Source organism: Caretta caretta, chromosome 9 (genome assembly GCF_965140235.1).
Source record: "Caretta caretta isolate rCarCar2 chromosome 9, rCarCar1.hap1, whole genome shotgun sequence".
Classification (NCBI taxonomy): Eukaryota; Metazoa; Chordata; order Testudines; family Cheloniidae; genus Caretta; species Caretta caretta.
Window position 1 is genome coordinate 73,329,976 of NC_134214.1, and position 26,003 is coordinate 73,355,978.

The following is a 26,003-nucleotide window of genomic DNA, read 5'->3' on the forward strand; positions in this document are numbered from 1 at the left end:
AGACATACCCACCAGGTGCTTAAACTTCTAAGTGAGTACATACTGAGTGTATATCATTTAGACATGAGACAGACATTTTATTGTTTTTCAAATAATTTTCATAACCCAACATTTGTACAATTGTACAAGGTGTAAATCCATTTCAAGTTTTTGAATTATTAGTTGACAGATTTTCAGATTTATTTATGTAGCCCTGAAATTCATTTCAATTTATGTAGTTTTCATTTTTATTGCTTAGAAAACGTAAGGTTAAGTAGCTAAACTTTTCTGAATTTGCTTGCATTTGTGACTCAAATGCTACGTTGCAAAGGGTTATCTTAAATTCATCTCTTGGTGAGAGACTGGTGATAAATTCAATTTAAGACATTTATAAAGACAACATTTTATCATAACCTTGGGAAGACTAATAATATATTACTATATTAAAGTAATAATCATAACTGGGCCTAACTCTTCACTTAGTTTTGATATTGTCTCTATTATTTATTCCTTGGAGGAGAATATTAACACAGTAGAGTTTGCAAATTTCCGCTAATGAACAAGAAAAGTTCATTGGAAGTACTGAATTTTATGAATTAGAAAGTAAGCAAATTAGATAGAAAACAAGCCACATGCATCAAAACTCATTCCGTTTGTATATTTGACAATAGTTTATTTCCCATTATTTATGACAATTTGAGATAGGAGAATTAATTCTGCTTAGTTTTTATTCAAACTTGAACATTAATTGATGAGTTCATATTCCCCACGCTGTGGAAAAAAAAAAACTGTGAAGAAAGAAACAGAGATTTTAAAAATTTGATGAAAGAACACTGAAAAATGGAGCTGAGAGCAGAATAGTGTAAAATAAACACAATGAGAGTATGATAGTGAGAGACAAAATCTTATGAAAAAATAAATACTGAGTATTCATCACATACACTGTGGATACCACTTGTACCAGCATTATATTTGGGCTGCTCATTCCACCCTTATACATAGCACAGGCTCTCTCTAGGCAAAAACATAGTTATTTTAATTGCATCACATTTGGGGTAAAAAAACTAGGATCCTAATCCTCAGGTCTGGTGGAACTATGGTGGATACAGGACTCAAGGATACCCTGCAGCAACTGAGAGCTGGTTTAGCCCTGAGTACCATTCAGAACATCCTCCGGGCTGCTTTAAATTATGCTGCTTTAAATTATACTATTTTATTTATATTCCCTCTTCCCTCGCCATCCCACCCCATGCCCTTCATTGCTGTCCTTGTGACATCTTTCTAAAACCAGGAAAAAAAGGATGCTATTAAAAATGCCTTTGCTACAGTATGTGTTAGCACCATCACAGGAAATAATTGCTGCTTGGGATTTCTAGCCAGTCAATTAACCCCCAATTCGCATCTCAAGTAGCAGAGCAGGCACACAGTAGATAAAGGGTAGGGGTTCAAGCCTCAATTAGGATGATATTTTTCCCTAATAATTTAATATTTTGGTCAATTAAGTGCCGTAACTCTGAATTAACTGTTACAGGAATTGTAGGAGTAACTTCTCATTCAAAGGTTAGTTATGGTGTATTGTAGCTGGGCCTGAGTATTAGACTTATTCTCACTCAAATATTTTTGAAACTGCAGGTTGATTTTATTTAAAGGGGAAAAAAGCATTCTCTCTTGGAACAGGAAAAGAAAATGTCTTGCTACTGTACTTACTAAACCACGGGATACTTCTACACCTGCTGTAACTTCTGTGCCAAAGACAAGGTTACAGTTATGCAACAGATCTATTAGAAGTAAGTTAACTATTCCACCACGCACTCATATCACTTGTCATATTAAGAAGGATTTCAGCCTAGATCTTTAAAAGACTAGAATCATCTCCATCCTGCTTAGCTTGTTTCACATATTGCTATGCATAGCAGCTTAGAATATTAGCTTGTTTTCCATCTGCTAGTCACCTAAACACTATCAGTTTGTGAAGTACTTTCTTGGTACTCATTTTAGGAGAATAAAGTCCTGGATTGCCTCATGGGAAGCAAAGGACATATGCTTATGCTCTACAGCTACTGAGTTGCTGCAGAGATGAAATTTTCTTGGACAGCATTCTGTTGAGTAGGTTCTGGAATCATATAAAATAGCCACTTGCAAAAAAAAGTTAAATAGTGAGTTCCTCAGCCAAATCAGTGATCTTTCTTCAACTAATTATTTTTTTCTTGCTCAGAATGAAAACAGTCTGTCTTTGAAAAAATTTATCATTAAAAAGGAAAAGTATTGCAAAGTTTTTGAAACAACTATAACAGATGTCATAGTAGTTGAAAGTACAATTAGAAAGCATAATGCCGCAGAAATAAAACTTCAAACAAAAGCAGAAAGAGCTCTTTGTGCACATCAATAATTTAGAATGATTTAAGAACTGTTTTATAGAGGCAAGTAGAGCTCTTTCTGTCCATATATAATACACTTTCAATAAATTGAATGTGGTCTTTATAGGCAAACAGAAAGGGATACAGTCCTTTTAAATTATTTTTAGGATAATTGTTTCCTCAGCAAGCATCATTATTTATCAGTTTTGAAAAGAAGCCAACTGCTAACAGTCGAAATGCACAAATTTTGGCACACAACATAGAAAATGGTAATCTTTCCCCTTTTCAAAATCAGTTTTGCATCTATTTTACACATTTGTCAAGTTCTTATCTCAAAGCTCATGTAGTGTTACACAGTTCTATCAGAAATCATTATACTCAATTTCTAATAATTTCCCTACAGCTAATTTGGTAACAGAGAAAAGGAAACATTCATTGCTACCAGGTGCAGTTACCTTCTTGGCTGCTTATGTAACACTGTAAATTGATTCCAGGGATTTGGGGGGAAAAGGTTTAATCTTTGTTTTTCTCTTCTTTGTATTTATTTTTGTCTCTTGGATTCATTGTATCTCTTTAATCTTTCTTCTGAGATAACCAAGCTCAAGAGAGTGGTATGTATGTTCTAGTTTTTACTTATTTGGGTTAAGGGTCGGTCTCTCTCTCTCTCTCTCAGAGAATCAGGTTCATGGGTTAGATACATACAATAGCCAGATTATCCCTTTTTTTGTTGGGAAGGATGCAGGAGAAAGACGAAGTGGAGGGAATCCTTGTAAAGATCCCCTCAAATTGTCCTTACTCCATCATTCCATGAGGAGGGGGGAAGGGAGGGGAAGGAACAGGAACAGCGCATAAATGCCTGCCCCAAACCTGACACAACCTCAGGGATTGATACACATGAAGGATCCATAGAAGGCCAGTTGTTTATTTTGTTTTTAAACACATTATATTATTGACTCTAGGTGCCCATTCTTTGTGGCAGAAGTGTGTATTCAGGAGGCATTTGGATGTTAAGCAGGTTAATTTGTGCAGAAAAGCGTTCCAAGTGGAAAACAGCAGTGCAGGAAGTGACGTGAAGAAGTAGTGATGGTATTTAAGAAGTAGGCTTCAGGCAGTAGAGGAGTAGGAAATGTAAAGAGAGTGACAGACAGATATACAGAGCCTTGCAGGTGAGGATGAAAAACTGGTCCCCAACAGCTTTCACTTATGCATGTAAAAATCTGGAGTAATTCCATTTAAGTCAATGAACTTTTAAGTGAGTGGCGAGTCAGACCCCAGATCTTCAGAGTTTTGGAACTTTCCAGAGATTAAAACCGGCAACACATTGTGGGATGCCTCTGAGCCAGGGAAATATTTATGTAAGCAATCTGGATAGAATAACCAACCAAAGCCCAGCAGAAAGAGCAATATATTTGAAATAATTCCCCAGTGTGATATCTCCAAAGGTAACAGGCTTGTTGATGGCTGTGGAAAATTAGATAGGGGACAAGGTCAAGAAAGGAAGCTGACAGGATCAAGGAGCCTGTTGAAGGTCAGAGAGAGAAAGTTATGCAAATCAAATCTCTGAAACTTTAGATGTTTGCCCAGTACTACAGTTTGTTAGCCCATACAGCCACATAGTCAGAACTCACTGGTCAAAACACTAAGAAAACAACATATACATATATTAATACACTTATTAACATAGACTGCACACATAGTTTTATAACAATATTTTTCAGATGATGGAAGGAATCTATCATCTACTTTTTGTGTATGATAATGCACATAAGTTGCATATATACACACATACAAGGCAACTGAAGCCTGATTTATATTATTGTTGACATATAGTATATTGGCAGTAAATGTTACAGAACATTATTCTTTATTCCATAAGTGTAGAAAAATTATTTGTATATTATAGGTAAGGACTTATTAACACTACAAGAAAATGTGCCCCAACTAATTCTTTGATTAGATTTCAATATATTGTATTGTTCAGAGACAGGCTAGTAATGAATATTCTTGTAAAAATAAAACTGCCTTTTACTAGCTCACTTTATTAACTTATAAACATTGAATAGCTTTATCTTCTACCAAAGGGTTTTGTACTGGTGCCCATCACTGTAAGTCTCCCCTGCTGCTCTTCCACATATTTATTATTAACTTTGTTTTAATTTTATGACAGTATTTTGTTTTCTATAAAACATGTACATTTGTGGAAAACACAAAGAAAATACACTCCTCCTAAAGAAGTAATTTTTCATTTCTCCTTTCCATTTGAATCCCTTTCTGTCTGTAATGCTTAAAGCTACATGACAATAATATCAAAAGTCAAACAGCAACTGGCATCCTTTACTCTGTACATTTCCTTCACTCTTTTGTCTGGATGGCATGAAGGAGAAAAAACCAGCAACACTGTGATCACTCTCCACCTTTAAAAATGATTAATAATAAATAAATAAATAAATAAAAATAATTATCCTGGTTTAACGCTTTTGCCAGCATCCTGTCAGCATTCAAAATTATTCTTTTAAAAATAGCTCTAGTGAACTGTCTTTGTCTCTGAAAATGCCTTGTCTTTAATCCCAGCCATACATATCTAGGGATTTCCAGCAAATTCACATGAGCTGATTCTAGATATCATAATTTAGCACAGCAATACAGGTGAGACCTAAAATAGACAGGTGCAACACCATATAAAAGGTTTTATAGTTTGGAAACAATATTTTGAACTGCACCTGGAAGCAGAATTTTATTCATTAAACTACACACTGTATTCTTCGGGAAAGTCCATTCTTTCAATTAGAAAAAAATCTGCTTTAGAAACCTATGTAGAATTAACTTGAACAGCAAAAGGAGAAAATAAACTAGGTGGTGTTTTCAAAACCACATACAGAGAACAAGTTTGATAAAAGGAGCATGTTAAGGATTAACATACTTGAATAATAATTCACACGTTAGCTTCTGAATTCACTAGTTTTCAGTTTCTATATCTTTTTCATGCCCAAAAAGATTAGATGTTGATGTGTCTTTTCATGCTGATACTCTCTCTCCACTTGTCAGTTTTCTCAGACATATAGCCTGATCTGAGTATGTGTTTCTAAAGACAAACTTTGGAGATAGGAAAAATGTATACAAACTGATTCTCACTGCCTTGAGAGCTATTAGCAATCTTTCACAACTGAGTAAAATTTTCTAAAGTGTGTAAGTGATTTAGGAGCCTAATTCCCATTCTCAAAAGTGAGTTAGATACATAGGCGCCTAAGTCTCATTGAAAGCAATGAGGTGCTTTTGAAAATGCTAGTCTAACAATGCTTAAATTTCCTGTCTTTCACATTCCCTTTCATTGTAACTTGTCAGATCACACCACTCTCATGTACAACCTATTGGTGTAATCTGATAAGTCATGGGTTTTTTGGGGGGTATAACTAATTCATTGTAGAGTTGGGGTAGGTATTGGAGAGGAGTGGAATATGGGGTAACCAACCAGTTTGGAAAAGTCAAATCTTCTCAACAATTTTGCATATTTTTCCCAAACATTTTTAGGGGAGAGATTACTTTGAAAGGGAGATACTCTAACACAAAACTGAAAGGACACTAAGTGAATCTGACCAGGATCACAAAACAACAAAAGTAAAAAATGTAGGGTTTCCTCTGCTCATCCCTGTATGTTTGGTTTAATGATTCCTTCCTAATACTCACTATTTTATGTACCATTCATAATATAGGTCTTGCTCATTTGCTGGCTCCCAAGCTGTTGCACCCACATGTCTACTTCATAAGTAATACTAAGCTAACTTATTACCATAGTAAGAGTCAGAAAAGAATACCAGATATAAACCACCTCATACAGTGCTGAATTTACAGAAGGCTGCAGGGGGTGGCTCTGTGAAGAGATAATTAAAAGCAGGTGCTTTTTGTTCTTGTACTTTTAAATATGCATTTTTTACACCAAAAATTGCCCCCAAAGCGTATTTGTACATTGCTTCCAGGCACCTATTCTATTCTTCCAAGTAAAGGACACAATATTTCAAAACTGTTTATATGGACTAATACTAAAATTTTACTTTAAAACTGCCTATCACCAGAAAGAAAAATGGCTACAATGAACAGGTACTTAGTACAGTAAGACAGTAGTGAAGTCCCCTGCCCACTACCCCAACATGAAACCTAATTTCCTTGAAATCGTAACCTGAGCTGGCTATAGTCCGGACCTCCCGATGTTCTGCAGCCCCAGGGGTTTTTGAGGTCAGCATACAGGTCATATCAGCTCTGCTAACAAGATATCATGCATCCTAATAGATGTAACCCAATGCAATGCGTGAAATATAATGAAGAGCACACTTATTTTAGATTCATGCCTTCCTATCAATTTCAAGCATTGATAACTACCAATAAGAGGTATGTTCACTTTCTTAAATATCTGCAGAAGTGTTTACTACTTTCTATGCCAGGAAATTATATCCTAGTAGGGTAGGAACACAAATATTTTGGAGGTGCAAGTAAAGGATGTGTTTGTGTTCTCAAACCTCTAGTCATCAACAGGAAACAGATCTGTGGATCTTGATACTACAGCAATGGATACTTTACAAATAAGATGGGGGGAGGGAGAGAGATCATGTTTACAAGGTGCTTATTCTGCTCTTATGTAAGATGTGACATAGGCCCTAAAGGAACGGTGGGGTGGGGGTGGGGGGAGTGTTGTCTCTTAAAAAATACTCAAAGGCTATTATTAAAGGAGAGAGAGAGAGAGAAAATGTGCTCACTGCAACTGGATGCAGTGAGTCTTCGGCTGGCTAGAGAAAGAAACTGAGGGTTCTTTACAGAGCTGCATTCAAAGGAATTGTGAGGGGGACTGGGATACTCAACTGAACAGTGCCGGGGTAGGGAGTCAGGGGGAAAGGGAAGTGGCAGGATCAGGGATGGGGAAACTCTAACCCAACATGTATCCAGGGAAGGGAGGTATTTGTACATCATGGTAGAAACTCTCTTCTTCTACCTCAACCAACAACACCACCCCGCTCACCATATGATCACCTGGGGACATTACACTAGTTGCCCTGTTCCTTTGGCGTCGGAAGGAATTTTTCCCACTCCACCACACTGGCCAGGTCGGTGGGTATTTTTTGCCTTCCCCACAGCTGGTCAGGGACAAGGGTTTGGTCAGAAATGTCACAGAAGGTTTTCCAGGTATCATCCAAATATGAGCCGCTACCCAAGAAAGGCACTCCGGCCACGACCCCTTTCTATGCTCCAGGAATGCTGTCTACTCTGGATGTGGGGTCAGGAGAGGATCATATGGGGCCAGATCCACTGGTACCACATCAGCCACATTTTCCACTAAGCAATAGGAATCCTCAGCAGCCATTTTAAGGTGACTGTCTGACCTTTTGTGCCACAGGGGTGATGCAAAGGGGACAAAGCAGGGGGTCAAGAATCAGTCTCTTATCTCTACAATTCAATTACTTTAACTATTCTCTGAACAATGAACACACTTTAAATTAATTGTAATGAAATACAGTAGAACTTGTAAAGGATTTGCAGCCCTAGAAACTGAAGTTCTCTAATTGTCCATGTAGCCATTACAACATGAAAAGCATCAGCGCAAGTTTCTCAACATTGCTCTGCCTTATCTAAACCTTACCTAAAGGGACCACCCTCTTGGACTGGTCAGTTTGGTCAGTCATCATGTTCATTCAACTCCTCTCTCCTCTGTGACGGGAAATGGACAGACCACCAAGACTCTTTATATATTCATTACTAAGCACTCCTCAGACAGGAAAGATTTTCATTGCTCCAGCCCTTTTCTAGGTTCAGAACAGATACCTCAAAGAGTTCCAGATCCCATTACCAACACTGTGAGTCATCTAGTCAACATTTCTATATGATATATAACTGATATGAATGTGTTGTCAGAATCTGCACTTTTAAAATAAAAATATACTGCCAGTTATAGTGTGTTAATCAAGATTTTAGTGAAGTTTAATTGGGACAGTCACACCTATCCATGAGTATCATGAAAAGACTTCATAGTTAATCTACTTCAGAACATAACCGTTGCAAACATAACGTAGGGTTAAAAAAGTGCAACTGCCATAGATTTTTTTGAGATTTTCCCAGGTACTGCAGACATTTGGGGGAAATTACTTAATTATTATTATTTATTTAATTTTGTTCTTTTACCTTGGCCTCAAATCAGATGCAATGAAAACTACCAAAAATTTCTTTGCTGATAGTATACACCTTCCCTAGAAGCTGAAATTGCTAGCTTCCAAAAAAGTTTTCTAATGAAGAATTATGTTTGACCTCAGCCTTCATTGTCCTTCCTGACATCAGCAGTTTTTCCAGTAAAATGTGCTGTTAGGGAAGCCAAACTTTCGAACAGGGATGGTCTAATCCAGACCAGGTCAACTCACATTGATGAATACATAATATCAGAAACTAAACCTTCTCAGCATGCATGCCTGAGCAGCATGTGCAGGCCCATACACACAGGCATACACATGCGCACTTTCTTAGAAGGGACAAAACTCTACAAGATTTTGAAGATACAGTAATGGAGACAATAAGAAATTCTCTGTCAAATCTAGCATCAACCCTTGAAGCCAAATCAAAAGCACGTTTAGTAAAAATGTATATAGAACTCCAGATTGCAGCTCTGCAAATTTCAGTAACCAGGATTTGCTTTAAGCAAGCAAAAGACACTGACAAAGCTTTGGTGGAACAAGACTGTACCACTGTAAGTACAGGAATTTCTGCTAATGTGTAACATTGAACAATACATTTTTTAATCTATCTAGAAACAGTCTGGGAAGACACAGTATAACCCATGGTGATTCTTAGCATAAAACACAAATAATCTAGATGAATATCTTAAAACTTTTAGATCTTTTTAAGTAATACGTGAGAGCTCTTCTTGCACAGTATCTAAAACAGATTTCCCCTTATTAGAATGTGTCTTTGGAGAAAGAAAACCGGCATATTAATTGTCTGATTGAAGTGAAATTCAGAAACCACTGTTGGGAAAACCTGGGATCAGATCTAAGAACCACCTTATCTTTACAAAAAGATATAAATGATGGATCAGCCATCAATACATTTAATTCACTCACCCTTCTGGCTGATGTTATGGCAATAATGAATGCCTTAAGAGAGAAATATACAGAGAACTCTCTGCCAAGGGTTCAAAAGGTGGTTTCATGAGTGTAGGTAAGACCAAATTAAGATCCCAAGGGAGTACAGGATTTCTTAAAGGAGGATATACATTAGACAGCCCCTTCATAAACTTCTTAACTCTATTATGCACATACAGCAATCTACAATCAACCAAAATATGGTAAAGTGATATAGCTGCCAAATGAACTTTAAAAGGTGAGTTAGATAACCCCTCTGTTTTTAAGTGCAATAAATATTTCAAAACACAAGATATAGAAGCTGAGACAGGAGAATCAGATTTTCCCTGCATCCAAGCCCCGAATCTGGACCATTTCAAATAACAGCATTTTCTGATAGTGAGCTTTCTAAAATTAAGCACTATAATTTGCACTGACAAGGAATGTGACTGTTCAAGAGTAGACAGAGTCAAAGTCTGATTGACCAAGCCATCAGGATCCAGATGAAGTATCCTGTTACTGAGACAGAAGGTCTGGAGACAGAGGAAGACACGGAAGATGCAGCTGGACAGTTGAAATAGAATTGTCAACCACTGCTGACGCAGCCACACCAGTGAACTCAGAATTATCTTTGCCCTGTTCTGACACATCTTCCTTACCAAATTCTGGATTAACAGAAAGGAAGGAAAGCATAGAGAAGGCCCCTTCCCCAGTGCAGAATGAAAGCTGGATTGACTCAAGATGGATTGACTATCCCTTCCCACTCATGAGTGGAAACGGCCGCACTTTCTGTGGAACCTCATAGCAAATAGGTTCACGTCTGGCTGACCCCAACTGGAAAAGATGCCCTGATTCAATTGATCCTTCAGGGACCTTTTGTGCATCTGACAGCTGTCCCTGCTGAGATGATCTATAACCACATTGTTTTCTCCTGCTAAATTCAGGGCCACTGGATAAATGTCATGGAGAATACACCCTTCCCATAATATGAGTGCCTCTGTACAGAGCTGAACACAGTGAGCACTCCCCGCCACCCCGCCGTTGTCACATAATGCATAGCAGATGTATTGTCCATTAGTACTTGAGGGAAGGAGGAATGATCTGAGGGACAGACTAATAGCGCTTAACTCCAACACACTGATGTGCAAGCCTCTCTCCTGAGAAGTCCAGTGACCTCAGACCGTAAGATGACTCAGATGTGTTTCCACTGACACATCAGAAGTTACCCCTCACTGATGGTGAGGGGGACTGAACTGGACATCTCTGAGAACATATGCTCTGACTAACTACCATGTCGATGAATCCAGAATATTTCAAGGCATGCTGACTAACATCTGTAAATTGTCCACATTTGGTCTGTAGACCTGAGACATCCAATGCTGCATTGGTCTCATTCTGAGACATGCAGACAGAGTCATATAAGTAGCAGCTATCATGACACCCATGAGATCCAGAAAGAAAATTACATTCTGAGTTTGATATATTTAAATGTTTAAAACATATTGAAAAATTTAAAAAAACCATCTGTCATCTGGTAGAAAAGGCTTTCCCTGCTACCAAGTCCCACATGGAGCCTATGAATAAAATTCTCTGAGTTCAAACAGAGGTTTACTTTCTCACATTCATAAGTAATCCCAGGTCTAAAAAAAGGTGTAAAAGCAATGTGGCTTAACAGATCCATGTGAACAATGGCCTTAAACAGTCAGTGATACAAATATGAGCCACTACCCCAGAAAGGTACTTCATAAAAACTCTTGGTGCTTGGGACAGGCCAAATGGAAGCACCTTGTAATGGAAATGGCATCGTATCATCGCATACTTTTGATGACTGTGTCGAATAGAGATATGAAAATATCCATCCTTTAAATCAGGAGTCACAAACCATTCCCCAGTTGAGAGCAAAGGGATTATGGAAGCCAAAGTGAACATGAAACAAACTTCCAAATGTTCAGGTTTCTTAAATCTAAAATTGGAGGAACTGCCCCCTCCTTTTTCTGCACTAGAAAGTATCTAAAGCTTCCCCAGGTGCCCGGATACCTCCTTGTCAGCCCCTATCAGAAGCAAACTTTTGCACTTCTGAATGTAGAATAGCTTCGTCGAAGGTTCCCTGAAAAGGCAAGGTTAGGGGGAAATTAAAGAGCTTAGTTTCTTGAACTTAATGACATAGCCCTTCTCTATAATTCCTAGGGCCCATTTGTCCAGTGTAAGAAGCCTCCATTTGCTGATAAAATGGGCTAACCAGCCTCAAAACAGAAGAAGGGAAGGGGCTGTGCTGACTGGTTCTTGACTCTTGATCCTCATATTGACTCTGAGGCTTGCTGTTCAACCAAGATGAAAGGGGGAGAGCAGTTTGCTTAGATTTAAACCTTGATTTAAAAGACTTCCTCTCTGTGTTGGCTCTGGAAAAATGTAGCCTGCTGTGCTGCTGTAGACATCTCTGATTTGATGAAATATAAGTTGAGGAAGACGGCAGATAATGCTGTCTCTGATAAGGGAAGGAAAGAGAAGGAGGTCTCCTCCTCGAAGAAATCAAGCCCAAAGAGCAGGACATCCATCTTGTGTCCTTCACCTTTTTCAGCCACTCATCCATCTTTTCACTGAAAAGGCCACCCTCTTCAAAGGGGAGATCCTCCATTTTAATTCTAGTACAGTAGAACCTCAGAGTTACGAACACCAAGGTTACAAACTGACCAGTCAATCACACACCTTATTTGGAACCAGAAGTACCCAATCAAGCAGCAGAAGAGACAAAAATAAAAGCGCAAATACAGCATAATACTGTGTTAAACATAAACTACTAAAAATATAAAGGGAAAGTAGTGTTTTTCTTCTTCATAGTAAAGTTTCAAAGCTGTATTAAGTCAATGTTCAGTTGTAAACTTTTGAAAGAACCACTCTAATGTTTTGTTCAGAGTTACATTTCAGGGTTACGAACAACCTCCATTCCCGACGTGTTTGTAACTCTGAGGTTCTACTGTATCCAAAGCAAAAGCAGAGGACTGTCTCCTCAGAATAGCTACAGAAGTCAATGCTCTAGCAGAAGAATCTGAGGCATCAAATGGAGCTCTGAAAGTGTGCTTTGCCACATTTTGACCTTCCTTTATAACCACATCTGCTATTCTCCTTTTGTCTTCCTGCAAATCCTGCACAAACCGTACCATGTTTTCCCACTGGTAGAACTGATAGTGGGCCGTAACTGCTTGGTAATTTGCCCCCTTAATACCATGACAGGAAGAGGAGAACACCTTTCTCTCTAGGGAATCAATCCTTTTCCTTTCTCTGTCAGCAGGAGTGGAAAGTGCTTGTCCAGACCTCAATTTACTACTGGCTGCAGCCACAGCCAGTGAATTAGGTACAGGGTGTATGTGAAAATATGAAAACCCCTCCAAGGATATCTGTTATAATTTGTCTGCCCTTTTGGAAATAGGCTGGCAAGAGGCGGGGGTGGAGCAAGCAATCTTAATGGGCTGTAGACGACCACTGAGAATTGGTAATGACATCCTACTCTTGGAGGTAGTTCCAAGAATGTTGGATACCGAATGGGAGGTTTCCCCCACAGGTACTGAAGGGAAGTTCAATGTGGACACCATGCAATCCACTGGGTCATGAAACTGCAGAGCATCTGTAGAAGGGGAAGAGGCAGAAGCTCATCTGGTGACAAATCAAGATCATCGTCTGAGTTAAAAAAAAAAAAAAGCCATCTTCTTCCTCAGATGGAGTATGTGGCACCCTGTCTGGTAGAAGTGGATCTGAGGTTTTCTCCCCTGCCAGATCCTTTACAGATGAAACATCAGGAGGACAACTGAAGGATTCCCACGGTGGCCTCCAATAAAGCCAATGAGCCAGGATTGCCTCTCTCCCCAGCAACTGGTATTTGGGAACATACCTGCAGGAAGAGGACCAAAAGGCAGCATGAAATAAGGGGAAACAGGTCTCTTTATTCTTCCTCTATCCTACTCTGGAAATGGATCCAGCCTCAGATCCATGATGGACTGCACCAGAACCAGCAATGGACCCGGAAGATGGAGAGAAAGCTCTTCATGGAGACCCTGTAGGAATCTTAGGAGGAGGAAAAGATACAGACAGATCCAGAAAAAAACTAATAATCTCTCATCTCCTTTTTTCAGGTGAAGGTGATGCAGCCCTCAAAGCTTGTCTTTTCCTTGAGATCATCTGTTTCTTACTCAAATCTGAGGAATGCTTGGAAGCAGAACGACGTACATCAGCCACCAAAATAAAAGTCCTCCTCTGATCCAAAGATGGACCTGGAATCTGAACAGGGGTCAAAGCTATATATAAGAACACCTGGATGGCACAGTATCTGGTGAAATGAAACCCCATGACTTTCTTTTAACGCTAATTTATTATTTCTTTCAACTATTATGAAATGACCCAAGAGTCGGTAGTGTGCCTGGTGAGAGATATCAAAAGGAACATGAATTTATTTTTAATTTGGGAGTCTTCACTATTTCTCAAGAGTAACATTCACAAGAAAAAAATTAAATATTTCTTGTTTCACAGAATGTCTTGAACATGTTGTGAAATACTGGTATGTTGACAACACAGCCAGTGAGTGAATTAAGATATACCATCATGAAAATCTTGAATAGGTGTTGACATACACTGTACACTTTCTGTATTTCACACACACTGTGTATTTCAGCTTCATGCCCTTCAGTTCTTTGCTTATTCCTGGCTTATTCTTTGCTTACTCCATGCCCTTTGCTTCCTTTGCTTATTCCATCCTCCATCTGGATGCTTTCAGTTTAATTGTTGGAAAAGTTCGGTCTCACGAGAGCACATCCTCCATATAGCATGGTGCCAGTTGCTGTTTCAGGTGGTCTGCACCTGTTTTTACTCTTCCCCTCACACTTAAACAACCCACTCCTCCTTTGGCAATGATTAATTCAAACTGTATAAAAGTCTGTTGTCATGTAATGAAATGTGTTAAACAAAACAGCTAATTTTGCAGTTGCCTCAAGCTTCCAGCCAACTGTAAATATTTCTGTCACTTTAAGTAGAACTTCTATAGATGTCTTGGCTGACAGAAAAGATGCAAAATCCCCAGTTCCCTTTGAATAATATGGGAAGAGTATTTTTCAAAAAAAGAAGAAGAAAAAGGAAAGTAATAGGTGCCAGATTCACAACTCTGGAGACCAAAACTCCCTGTAGAAAAAGTAGAACATATCCCACAGGGCTTTGCCTAAGTGCCTAGAGAGTGCTAGAGAGCAGTTTCCAGAACTGGGCAACTAATTCATAGCAAATCATTTTTTCAACGAATTTAGTTTCTTTTTCAGCTCCAAGTATGACCATGAGCTTGTCAAACTATCCCCCGATTCCATTATTCACATTTATACAACTTTTTTTTGCAAGATTTTTACTTTGTTGTTCAGTTGTGAATAGTTCACAGAGAATATCTGATACTCAATATTCCAAATTTGAGCTGTGATGGTTAGTTATGACTGGCCAAAAGATACAGTATTGTTTCTATTTAACTCTGTCAGGAAAAAGCTGCTGGGGCTTTGAACCCCTCAGCGTAAGGGAGCAGTTTTTGACAAAAGGTAGGGAATAGGACTAGGGTACTAAATAAAATTTTAAAACTTTTGTAGGAAAGCACAGGGAATCTGTGCTAGAAAAAATAGGCTACTGTGTGATTTATTGGTTGGTTTTATTAGCTGGGGTGGGATTTTTAAAAGTGCTTATCACTGACCTACCTTTACTCCCAATGACTTCATTAGGAGCAGAGGTAGGCTTTGGCTTTCAATAAACCTACCCTGGGTGTAGAGTTTAAATTAATTTTTCTCTTCATATAGTCACACATAGTAACTGCAGGCTCATGCACGATCCTAGTTGCGAAGGTAATGGTCAAATATTCTTGTCTAGCTTATTTAATTGTCTCAGTGACAGGGTTCTGGGGAAGAGTTTGGGAAGCCTATTCTCTGTCCCGTCCCACACAAAAGATGCCATCTCCATTTGAGCTCAAAGTTCACTTTAATATCTGCAAATATTTGTGGAAAATTTTTGTGGAAAATTTGCCCAGCTCAACTAGTTTCCTTTGTAAGAGCCCACCAAATAATTTCAAATGAACTACAAAACAACCTTTAAATATGGTTTTCAGCCACATGTAATATCCTGGCTAGTATGTATAAGCACAACAGTCATCCACCAAAGGGAACGTCAGAACTGTTCAATTCGAGGATTAAAAGCCCCACTATAAGCGAGTTCATGCTGTTTCTCCTTTAGCGAGCTAAAAGTTATGCACATGCTTAAATACCCTGAAGAATCAGGGACTATATGCCAGCAGCCGCAGTTTTATTACTCACTACTGACCCTACTAAATGTGAATTGCCAGCATGAAGGTGAAAATCTCTGTAACCTATCACTAATCCTCTGTGCCATCTGGTGTCCTGACACCTCTGTGGTATTTTTATTAACATAAAATGATAATCTGTAACCTATATTATACAGATCTGTATATACAGATTGCCATATCATAACAACAACTGCACTGCACGTATTTTAAAGCTATTTTTCTCTTAAAGACTAACTAAATCCAAATTATTTTGATTAAAGCATATATTTTGTCTGTTTCTGACATCATTCTATACAATGGGAATAGAAAATGCCTGAAAGTTGCTTATTTTAACGTGTATAACAGCATTCACTGATGGTAACTAGGATAAGCTCTTATTGTTTCTTGTGCTGAGATTTTACATTAGTAACTCCAGCTGCTGAATTTTAGTTAGTTAATTTTCATTTTGTTACTCCCCTAATTGTGTCAGAATGCTCAGATTTGTACAAGTTATAAAAAGGTCTATGTCACAAAAAAACATGTTCTATACATGTCTTCAATAATAATTTCTTCATTGTCTGAAAATTTCCAAGTTACAGCAAAGCTGGCATTTTATGGCATGCACAGCTATAAATCATTTTTAAATCATGATGATATTACTCAAAACAGATGTGAAAACATATGTTTGCCACGATTGTATAAAGTGCTTACTTGTCATACTTAATAAATGTTGATACTTTGATTTAACTACATTCCTTCCTAATCTTTTCTCTGGTAAATATATTTTGCCTTGCTAAAGGCAGTGGCAATGTTTGAAAAATGAAGCTCACTGTTTATACAAATGATAGCTGTAGTATTTACTGAGCAGTTCAACATATATCACCCTCTTCTATTACTGCCACACCTATATGTGCTAAAACCATGATTTCATGGAGAGGTGTGACATGCTGCTCTCAAATATGTTGGTACAAATTACTGTGCAACTTCTCAAATCAGCTAATTTGCAGATGCACAAATTCTGCAGTCCATTTTTCATGTTATGTGGCAATGTGCTGTCTGTGTGCAAGAACCTAACCTTTGGGAATAAAATTCATGTTAAGGATGAGATACTTTAAGTGAGGAATAATATTGTGACATTTACATAGCACAAGAGAAAGGCCTAGGCTAGAAAGTTTAGGGGTTTTCAAAAGCCAATCATCATCATGGGGCAACCACTGGATCACTATAGCGAAAGTAAAATAGATTTTACCAGGAACTGTAAAATAAACATGGAGGCCAGTCACCATGCTAGATGTGAATTAAGTTTGGAATTATTTGGATATACAGTATTGCCAACATTCATAATTTTATCCTGAGTCTCATGATATTTAGTATTTTTCATAAAGTCCCAGCTCCTGGAGTCATGGGATTCCAGGACAGTTTTAAATTTTTTTTTAAAAGACGTTTCTATACCTCATGATTTCAGAGAAAAGTTTGAAAATGTGATCCAAGTGCACCATAAAGGCTGAAAAATGAAAAGGCAAATACAAATAAAATAAAAATAATCTCTCACCCCTTTTTTAAAAAATCTCGTAATTTTTGAGCCAAACTCATGAATTTTGGGGAAGGCCTGATTCAAGATTTTTGAAAGGGTTGAGTAGACAGTAGTGATCTGGAATTTGTGTTTGTACCAATCTCTAAACAGCAATTTCATCCTAAACTTCCTTCAAGCACTTGTATAAGATATATGTGTATATATGTGGCACTTAGTGAGTGAAACAAAACAACACTACATAAAAATGTAGGCCAAGAAATGAAGATTACTATATACATTGAAACTTTACGGGAAGTTGGCTAGGACATTGGTGTTTATACCCCTGTTCATGCAAAAAGTTACAAGCGATATTAAATGACTACAGAAAGTCCGGATTTGAGTTTAAGTTCTTAAAATGAATTTTATATGGGTTTTGGGTTGACTTTTTTGCAGTTCATTAAACTATACAGGATGTGCTCTGCCTTGAGTGACAGACAACTGCTATCAGTCAAATATATGATTTGCATCTTGGAGCCCCATAGGGCATATTGCATTGTTTCACTGAAAAATGTCTAAACATGTGGCAGGAAACCATGCATGCTTCAACAAAATTAAAAATCAACCACACTTCCAGGTTCAGACTAAAATACTCATCTATGTAATTACTGAAGTAAAGGCAGTTTGTTATTTTAAGAAGGAAGGTGTAGTGCAGCGGTTCTCTACAGGGGGTCCTTGGCCCCTTTCAGGTGGTCCGTGGGGCCCCGCGGCTAAAACCCAGAGCCCAAGACCCAGCACCTCCCACAAGGCTGAAGCCAGCACCCGTGGGGTTCAAGCCCTGATCCCATGGGTAGAGGTGGGGGGACATGGCAGGTGTTTCCCCCTCCACCATGAAACTACAGTGCAAAAGCAGGGCAGTCCCGGGGCAGCTCCACGCCCCTCCCCTTCCACCTCCTTCTCTCCCTGCCCCTGGCCAGGTCGGAGGTGGGGAGCCAGGCAGCGCGGGACAGCTGCTGCTCTTGCTGGGGCTCTGGTGGCGTTCCCTCGTCTCCTGCTGCTGCAGGGGGTTGAAGCTTCTCCTCAGCTCCCAGCTCCCTTTTCTCACACAGCCGGTAAGAGCCGCCTGGGCAGGGGACCCGCCTCCGTGGCTGACAGAGCCCCCACGAAACAGGGACCACAGAGGAGCCCTCCCAGCACACAGCCCCTAGCTACCCTCCTCCCTGCACCCAGAGCTACCTGCACGCAGCCCCTAGCTACTCCCTCCTTGCACCCTGAGCTACTCAGTACCCCTCCCTGCACCCTGAGCTACCCCCCCGCCCGCACACAGCTCCTAGCTACCCCTGCATCCTAGGCTGTTTTCAAACTTTTTGAGGTTGAGCCCCCCACCTTTGAGTTATCATTTTTGGTTGCGCCCCCTCCCCCACAACCCAGGCAGACTGGGTGGCCTGCTGAGGTGAGTCAGGGGGTGGAGGGGCGCTCCCTCCCCAGATGCTGCTTTGTGGAGCTGGCTCAAGCCCCACTGGCCCACCCAAAATAGAAGTCAAATTACATCTATGCCCAAGGTTGCTACCCCACTGCTAGCCCGGAGTCCTTCCTGCCTTGCTGGGCCCTGGAGTTTTTATAGCATGTTGTGCGGGGGCCTCAGAAAGAAAAAGGCTGAGAACCCATGGTGTACTGGGTAACTACTGTTTAGCTGTTGGTTTGTTCCACACTGCCTACACAAACACACATGGTTACGGGAAACCACAGGGGACAACAGGGAAGGACTTAAGCATAAGGGCCCAGGGGGCAAATGAACTCAAGGTATTCCATGAACTCATTACGAGTTCTCAAATGAGCTCAATAGGGCCAATCCTTGGGTTCCTTGAGGAAGAACTGCAATGACTAGAGAAACATCAGAAAATGGATGAGGAAGAGGAAAGGGCAGTGACCACTAGAGACATAGATCAGTAAAGGTAAGAACATGCATTCCCTTCCCCAGGGTAGAAGAGATCAGGGGTCGAAAGAATCTCTTCTTCCTGCCTGCCCTGGCCCAGTGCTGCTCCCAGAAGCAGCCGACAGGTCCCTGCCTAAGACTGGAACCTGCAGAAGCCTCAACTCTTTGTTGACATTAGTAGCAGGGGGACCTAGTTAACATTTGCCAACAATGTCGCCCCCAACTTGAGCAACTGAGTTGACTGGTATCACTTTTTGCAGAAAACAAACATACTGCCTAAAAAGCATTCACAGAAATGAAATTCACATGCACAAATAGTAACACTGAAGGTGCTTTCATGCTCACCCAGTAAAGGAACAGAAACAGTACCAAGTAGCTAATCAAATATTTGCAGAGAATTATTCATAATCAATTAATAAAATTTAAAAGATTTGCCAAATATTTCTCCAATAATGAATAAATACAAGGAAATACAGATCTTATTGTTTATACTCCCTAAGCAGAAATACAGGCTAAATTCGCTGGATACCTTATTCATTGCCAATTATGTGTTCAGCTCTATAAATATAACCTGTTATGCCATTGGATAGATAGAATGTGGCCAATGCAGGTAAAGTGCATTATTAATTTCCTTACACACGCTGTATAAAAAACAATAAATGATTCTACCTTTCTCCTTTTGGAGTTTTTTTAGATTGGTCCCAGTATCTTGATCAATGAGTTCTCCTTCTCTGGTGTTGGTCAGCATAGCTAAAAAAATCAGAGTGCACAGCTCTGTAACACTGCCAGTGAAAAAAATTGCCAAAATAGAGAATGAAAATATTAAATGACATTTTTTCTGCCAATATTCTGGCAATTTTGCATTCTTATACAGCGAGTTCTTAAGTGGTGGGCCATTTATTGTCATCTACTAAATTCCAAATCTTCAACATTTACAGCAAAGTATTAACATAAACAGCAGAAGCAAATTTGCTTAAGTTGATTACACAAAGACAACAGAACAGAACAAAAATTACCACTGGGATGAGTGCAATTTCCTATAAAATGCTCAAATTAACTAATTACAAAAGTGCTTCACAGAAATCATTTTGGGGAAAAAACATGTTTAATAGATGAGAGGATTTAAAGAATCAGTAATTTTCTATAATGCAGCTAGCTTAAGAAAGAAATACAGATAGATGGTTAGCAACCCAAATTGATGGATGACAACTAAAAGACAATCCTTTTTGATGCTGAGAGAGCAATTCTTTACTTACCACCTGGAAAATCAGTAAGACATGTTAAGTTTATGATTTCAGGATACTTACTTTCTTTGTTTTTATTTGATTAAAGCTTTACCTTCTCCACAATTAACTGATTTTAGAATTTGAAATCACTCCAGATCAAGAGAATTGCTAGAATGTTATGTTAATTCTTTAGACAGTGTTTAACTGGAAATAGCAAAAGTTAAAAATCCTTCTATATCCTGTATATATCCTTCTAAAACCAGCACAATATGGGCAAACATCACTATTAGACAAAGACAAATATTTGGTTCAGCATAAAATTTAAGTGATGCCTTAAAGGTTTTTTTTGTTTTTTTTTTGCAACAATACTGTAGTTAATAATACCTAACACTGCTGGAGCACAGAGGATCTCCAAGTGTATTATTATTAATAGTCTTTTATATAACAACGGCATCCAAAGGCCACTGTCTGGATCAAGGCCCCATAGTTACTGGGTGTTGTACAAACAGATGCAGAGACATCACCTGCACTGGAGAGTTTTACAAGCATGAATTAGTTGTCGACAATATGTAAAACGAGGAAATATTATCCTATTTTGCAAATAAGGAAACTGACATGCACAGGGATTCAGTGATTTGACCAAGGTCAAACAAGCTGTCTGTGGGACAGCCTGATCCCAGAACTGTGTTTCATGCGTAAGGCCATTCTTTGTCTAAATAATACACAGACCCTGATGCCTACGGTGGAAATAAAAAAACTCTTATGACAATGGAAAAAAGTGGTGAGTTTCCTTTATTATAGTCATGATATAATTTGCTGAGTTTGAGGTAAATACAACAAATGTACATTTAGAAGGACGCCATGAGATGTGTATGTTATATCATAGTAGGGGCAATATACTGTGACACTGAGTTGATGCGTGCATGATATGTAGCCATCTGATTGGTCAGGCTTTCTGCAGTAATGAGCAAGTTTGAGAAGAACAGGCAGCTTTATATCCTGTATTCTAATGCCGCTCTAATTTTTTTAATGATAAATGACTGCTTCACAGAGTCAGTTTTAAAACTAACACTGTCAATTTTCCTTTAGTGAAGTATTTTTCACAGCACACTTCTCAAATCCACAGAGTAGTTATCTGAGTGAGGGGAGGCTGGGAATAATAAAGTACCAACCAATTCTATCTGGTGTGTTGTCAAGTTGGGATGGAGAGCTGGACACACTACTGCTCTGATGTGAAGACGCATGACTCCCAGGCCTCTGACTATCTTCCAGAGATGGAGCAGGAGAAGGGCTGTCTTGAATCCTCTCCTTAAAACAGAAAAGAAAATAATGCCTGTTGAATTGTGCAGTTTGTTTTAATTTACTTTATGTACACAGTGTTGTTGTAGCCATGTTCGTCCCAGAATATTAGAGAGACAAGGTGGGGGAGGAAATATCTTTTATTGGAGAGCTTCTCTCTCTCACCAACAGGAGTTAGTCCAATAAAAGATATTACTTCATCCACCTTGCCTCTTTAATGTACTTAAGACTTATCTAAAATAGCAAATCTCCTTTGCTAAGTAAATTAATTCGGCTCCTTTGTGAACTCACATTCAAAGACCCAGTACAGTCTTGCATACCTATAATATCTGGGCACCATGTAACCACATAGCTATGACACCCTTATCATCATGACATAGCAGCTACTGTGTGGCTTGCTAATGTTTTTTTTAAGCTATTCAATTACTTGGGGTACTTTTTATTTTGTAACATTTTCATCCATGTTAATACAAAAATGCACAGTCCTCCTCAGTACGTTACTAGTTTTATCTGTATCTATAAATGATACAGAAGAGTCAAATACCAAATTCAGATTAAATTGGCAATTTCAGATTCAAATAAATACTAATGCTAAACAATTGCAAATTCATAAAAACAATCATAGGTCTACCTGAGAACTTTCATTAGTCCCCATTAAAGCTATATCAGCCAGATTTCCAAAGCCATGCATACAAAAGTGCACAACATTTCAGTGTAAAGACAAAATTTCTCTAATACTCTAAAAATGTGCTCTAAAACTCACAGGAGGAATCAAATTGCCTTGAATATTGGTGTGCCACATCAGGAGTAGGGGTTGACTTTCTGATGCGAATTTGTTGTCACTTGGTCAAAGGGTTCCCAAAAGACACCCCCCCCCAACCTGCTTTTAATTTTCAAAGGGCTCTAAACTCCACATGTATCTGGAGATTGTCCTGAAAATAAAGAGTTATGGTAAGACTAATTTAACACTGCTCATTCTGATTTTTCAGAGGTTTAAGTTTAATAGATCAAAGGATTTGCCAGAGGTAGGCAATGTTAACTCTGCCTTAACATTTTTTAGAAGTAAATATAAGAATATGCTTACAAAAGCTAACATATGCATGTGCACGTTTGCACACACAACTTTTTAAATGTGGTCCACAGTTCAAATATACCTGAGAATACTCTGGGTAAGGAAAAAGGAGTAAAACAAAAAATGGTAAATTTTTCCAAAATTTTACCCAAAATGAAATTCTCCCACTTCGGCCACCTGTAATAACAACATTATATGCATTGTTTTTCCTAGAGCTTTCAAAATTATAGCTGTAACATGCATTTTCATCATTTATCCCCTCCCACCTATTCCCACCTCCTATAACCGATGAAAATCCACCAAAAAGCACCTATTACAGGCTGAGACTGTACTTTTTCTGGGCCTTTTTCTCTGTGGCTCCTTCCATGAGGTAGACTACCTATAACACTTCAAAGGTAGGTTTCAGAGTAACAGCCGTGTTAGTCTGTATTCGCAAAAAGAAAAGGAGTACTTGTGGCACCTTAGAGACTAACCAATTTATTTGAGCATGAGCTTTCGTGAGCTACAGCTCACTTCATCGGATGCATACCGTGGAAACTGCAGCAGACTTTATATACACACAGAGAATATGAAACAATACCTCCTCCCACCCCACTGTCCTGCTGTTAAATTAGTTAGTTAAATTAGTTAAATTAGTTAGCTAGTGTTAAATTAGTCTTACCTGTAGGACAGTGGGGTGGGAGGAGGTATTGTTTCATATTCTCTGTGTGTATATAAAGTCTGCTGCAGTTTCCATGGTATGCATCCGATGAAGTGAGCTGTAGCTCACGAAAGCTCATGCTCAAATAAATTGGTTAGTCTCTAAGGTGCCACAAGTACTCCTTTTCTTTTTACTTCAAAGGTAGTACTGAAGGGAGAGTCCCTGGCAGTATGGCTGCAATGGAGCCATGCTACGAGGAAGGTGGATGGGATTAGGGATGGACAATCCTGAATTTGTGGACAATCCTAGCCTCTGGCAGCTCCCTGATAGCCATGAGTTCTGGGAGCTGAATTCTTTGCCTCTTCTGCGAGAAGGACAAATTCCCCACCTCTCTACAATATAATCTGGGGAAGCTCTGAGGATAACTTTTCAGCTTTCCACCCTTCCTGGTACATTCCCAAAGATTTTTCAGTGAAATGGTGTGATCTGGCCCCTTCTGACCATGTGCTAAGAAGCTCAATAGTGACTGAATTTTTCTTCCCCCTGAGGCTGGGATAGAGAACATGACAAATCTATAAAATACCTTTAGAAGCAGATTTGTAGATTCTAAAAGTCTCTCAATTACTAATGATTAACTTAAGTTTCTGTTCATTATCTGCTGCTGTAACTCATTAATACCAATGGCAGTCTGGTTAGTGTGTTAAAAATATTCTGTTACCCATTAAAACCACATCTCCAAAATACATTCAACTTTATATTTAGGGATACATTGTAGCATGATGCACAGGGAATTAAAGAGCATCTCCTCTTAACCATAATGGGTGGTGTTTGTTTATTCCAGTCACACCACACTGAAAATATAGCCTTGAATGTGTTTTTAATAGGATAGTTATTATACATTAAATAACAACTGAGCTTTGGAATCGTGTAACAGATGCATATCTATTACATAGCTGTTAATTCTCAATGGATGTGTTCTCACTAATTATCTGTTATTTAATGAACATACAATAACTAATAAAACCTAAAGAGAGACTTTTAATTGCAATAGTCTTGGTATGCTAATTAAAGATGTTTATTAAGTTTTAATAGATATGAATCTATTATAGGGATGTCAAACCTCAGTAGCTTTAAGTTTTGAAAAAAATCAACTGTTTTCAGCAAGTAATATCCAACTATTCCAAACCTGACAGCAAATCAATACAATGTCAAAGCTATTGGCCTGTTGGCTTTCCCCCTCTATGCTCTGAAATGCCCTGAAAAGGATTTGGGAATTAGTGGCTGCTGAGGAGCCTGTGGGGCCAGGAGAGAGGCCATTATGCCCTAGCTTCCTGTCTTGACATTCCCTCTATTGTGTCACATTAGAAGGCTTCCATCCACCCCCTTAGAGGTATCTTTATTAATCAATGAATTCTACACATACAGCCCTGATCTTGTTGGTTCTTTGTACATGGACCTTCTATTACATTTGATCAAGTAGCAGCTTTAGGATTGGGACCCAGGTGAACAAAATTGTGACTTTATCTTTAATTGCCTCCTTTTTTGTGTCATAGCCTACTTGACATTAGTCCCAGTCTTGTGTACCTAAAAGGGCCTCTACCATTGTTTCAACTCAGAATGTTCAGTGATTAATTTGCCACAAAAATACATAATGTACCTATAACAAGCATGTGAACAGACAAGGAAAGAGTTTGCCAACTGTTCTACAAAAAAGATCTGAACAAAACAAATTACTGTACATTAACACTCAGAAATCACAAATACAGCAGTATATGCCATCCTTAAATGAAAATTATTTGAGTAATTCAGAAGTTGATGATTTGGAAAAACAGGATTCCAGCTCTCTCTGATAACTGCATTTTCTCACTGTCTGGCCATCATCCTTTCCTTAATCATTTCCAAATAATCCCAAACCAGGTCCTGACCATTCCATTATAAAAGGAAAGGGGTCAGTTCCTCCCTGTTCCATGTATAAGAGCCCCAACCCCCCCTCCTCAAGTCCTTTAAAAGGGATTAGGAAAAGGAGCGGGGGGTTGGATCTCCACTGTACAAGATGTAGAAGCCTGAAACTCTTTTTACTGCTCCAGTATGGGATGGATTCCTTTACATCCTCTTGCAATCCATTTCATCCGATAACTGTATCCCTTCCCTAATGAGTACCTGCACTGGACATCTGCCAGAAATTTTACATACTAAATTGCAACATTATAATCTAACCTCCTACTCCACAGCACAGGGTCCCACAGATCCTGTGTGGAAGGTGGAAAAAACCACCCAATCTGAGACTCAGGGAAAAACTCCTTCCCAACCCCCAACAAAAAGGGCAACTAGCATAATTCCCCCAGCAGGTTAGGAGGGAACTCGGTCCTTTTGTTCATGGGTGGGTGGGTGAGTGAGTGCTGTCAGCCCAATGCAGGTAAAAGAGGGCCTCCCTAGAGCTGCATGGCATATAAATACCGGGCCCTTGCTTCTGGCCAGCAGGAAGGACAGTGCAGTGACCTGCTCCTGACTTTCCCTAACTGCTTCCTGCCCTGCCCTGTAAGCTTTCCCCCTTCTCTCCATCCATTGTAAGGAAGCCCTTAAAAGGGCAGTGCCACT

The 26,003-nt window shown here is 39.1% G+C and overlaps 1 protein-coding gene across 4 annotated transcripts in view; it reads right to left on the bottom strand.

The window, feature by feature from the left end:
* Nucleotides 1-26,003, bottom strand: part of DACH2 (dachshund family transcription factor 2) — a 465,751-nt gene that overhangs the window by 48,026 nt on the left and 391,722 nt on the right. For 2 of the 4 annotated variants that reach the window (XM_048864441.2, XM_048864442.2), the window contains 2 exons: nucleotides 21,567-21,702; nucleotides 19,838-19,918 (listed from right to left, as the gene is read on the bottom strand). In XM_048864441.2, coding sequence (XP_048720398.1) covers nucleotides 19,838-19,918; nucleotides 21,567-21,702 — 217 coding nt within the window. The remainder of the gene's footprint in view (nucleotides 1-19,837; nucleotides 19,919-21,566; nucleotides 21,703-26,003) is intronic. The other 2 variants (XM_048864443.2, XM_048864445.2) reach the window with 1 other exon arrangement.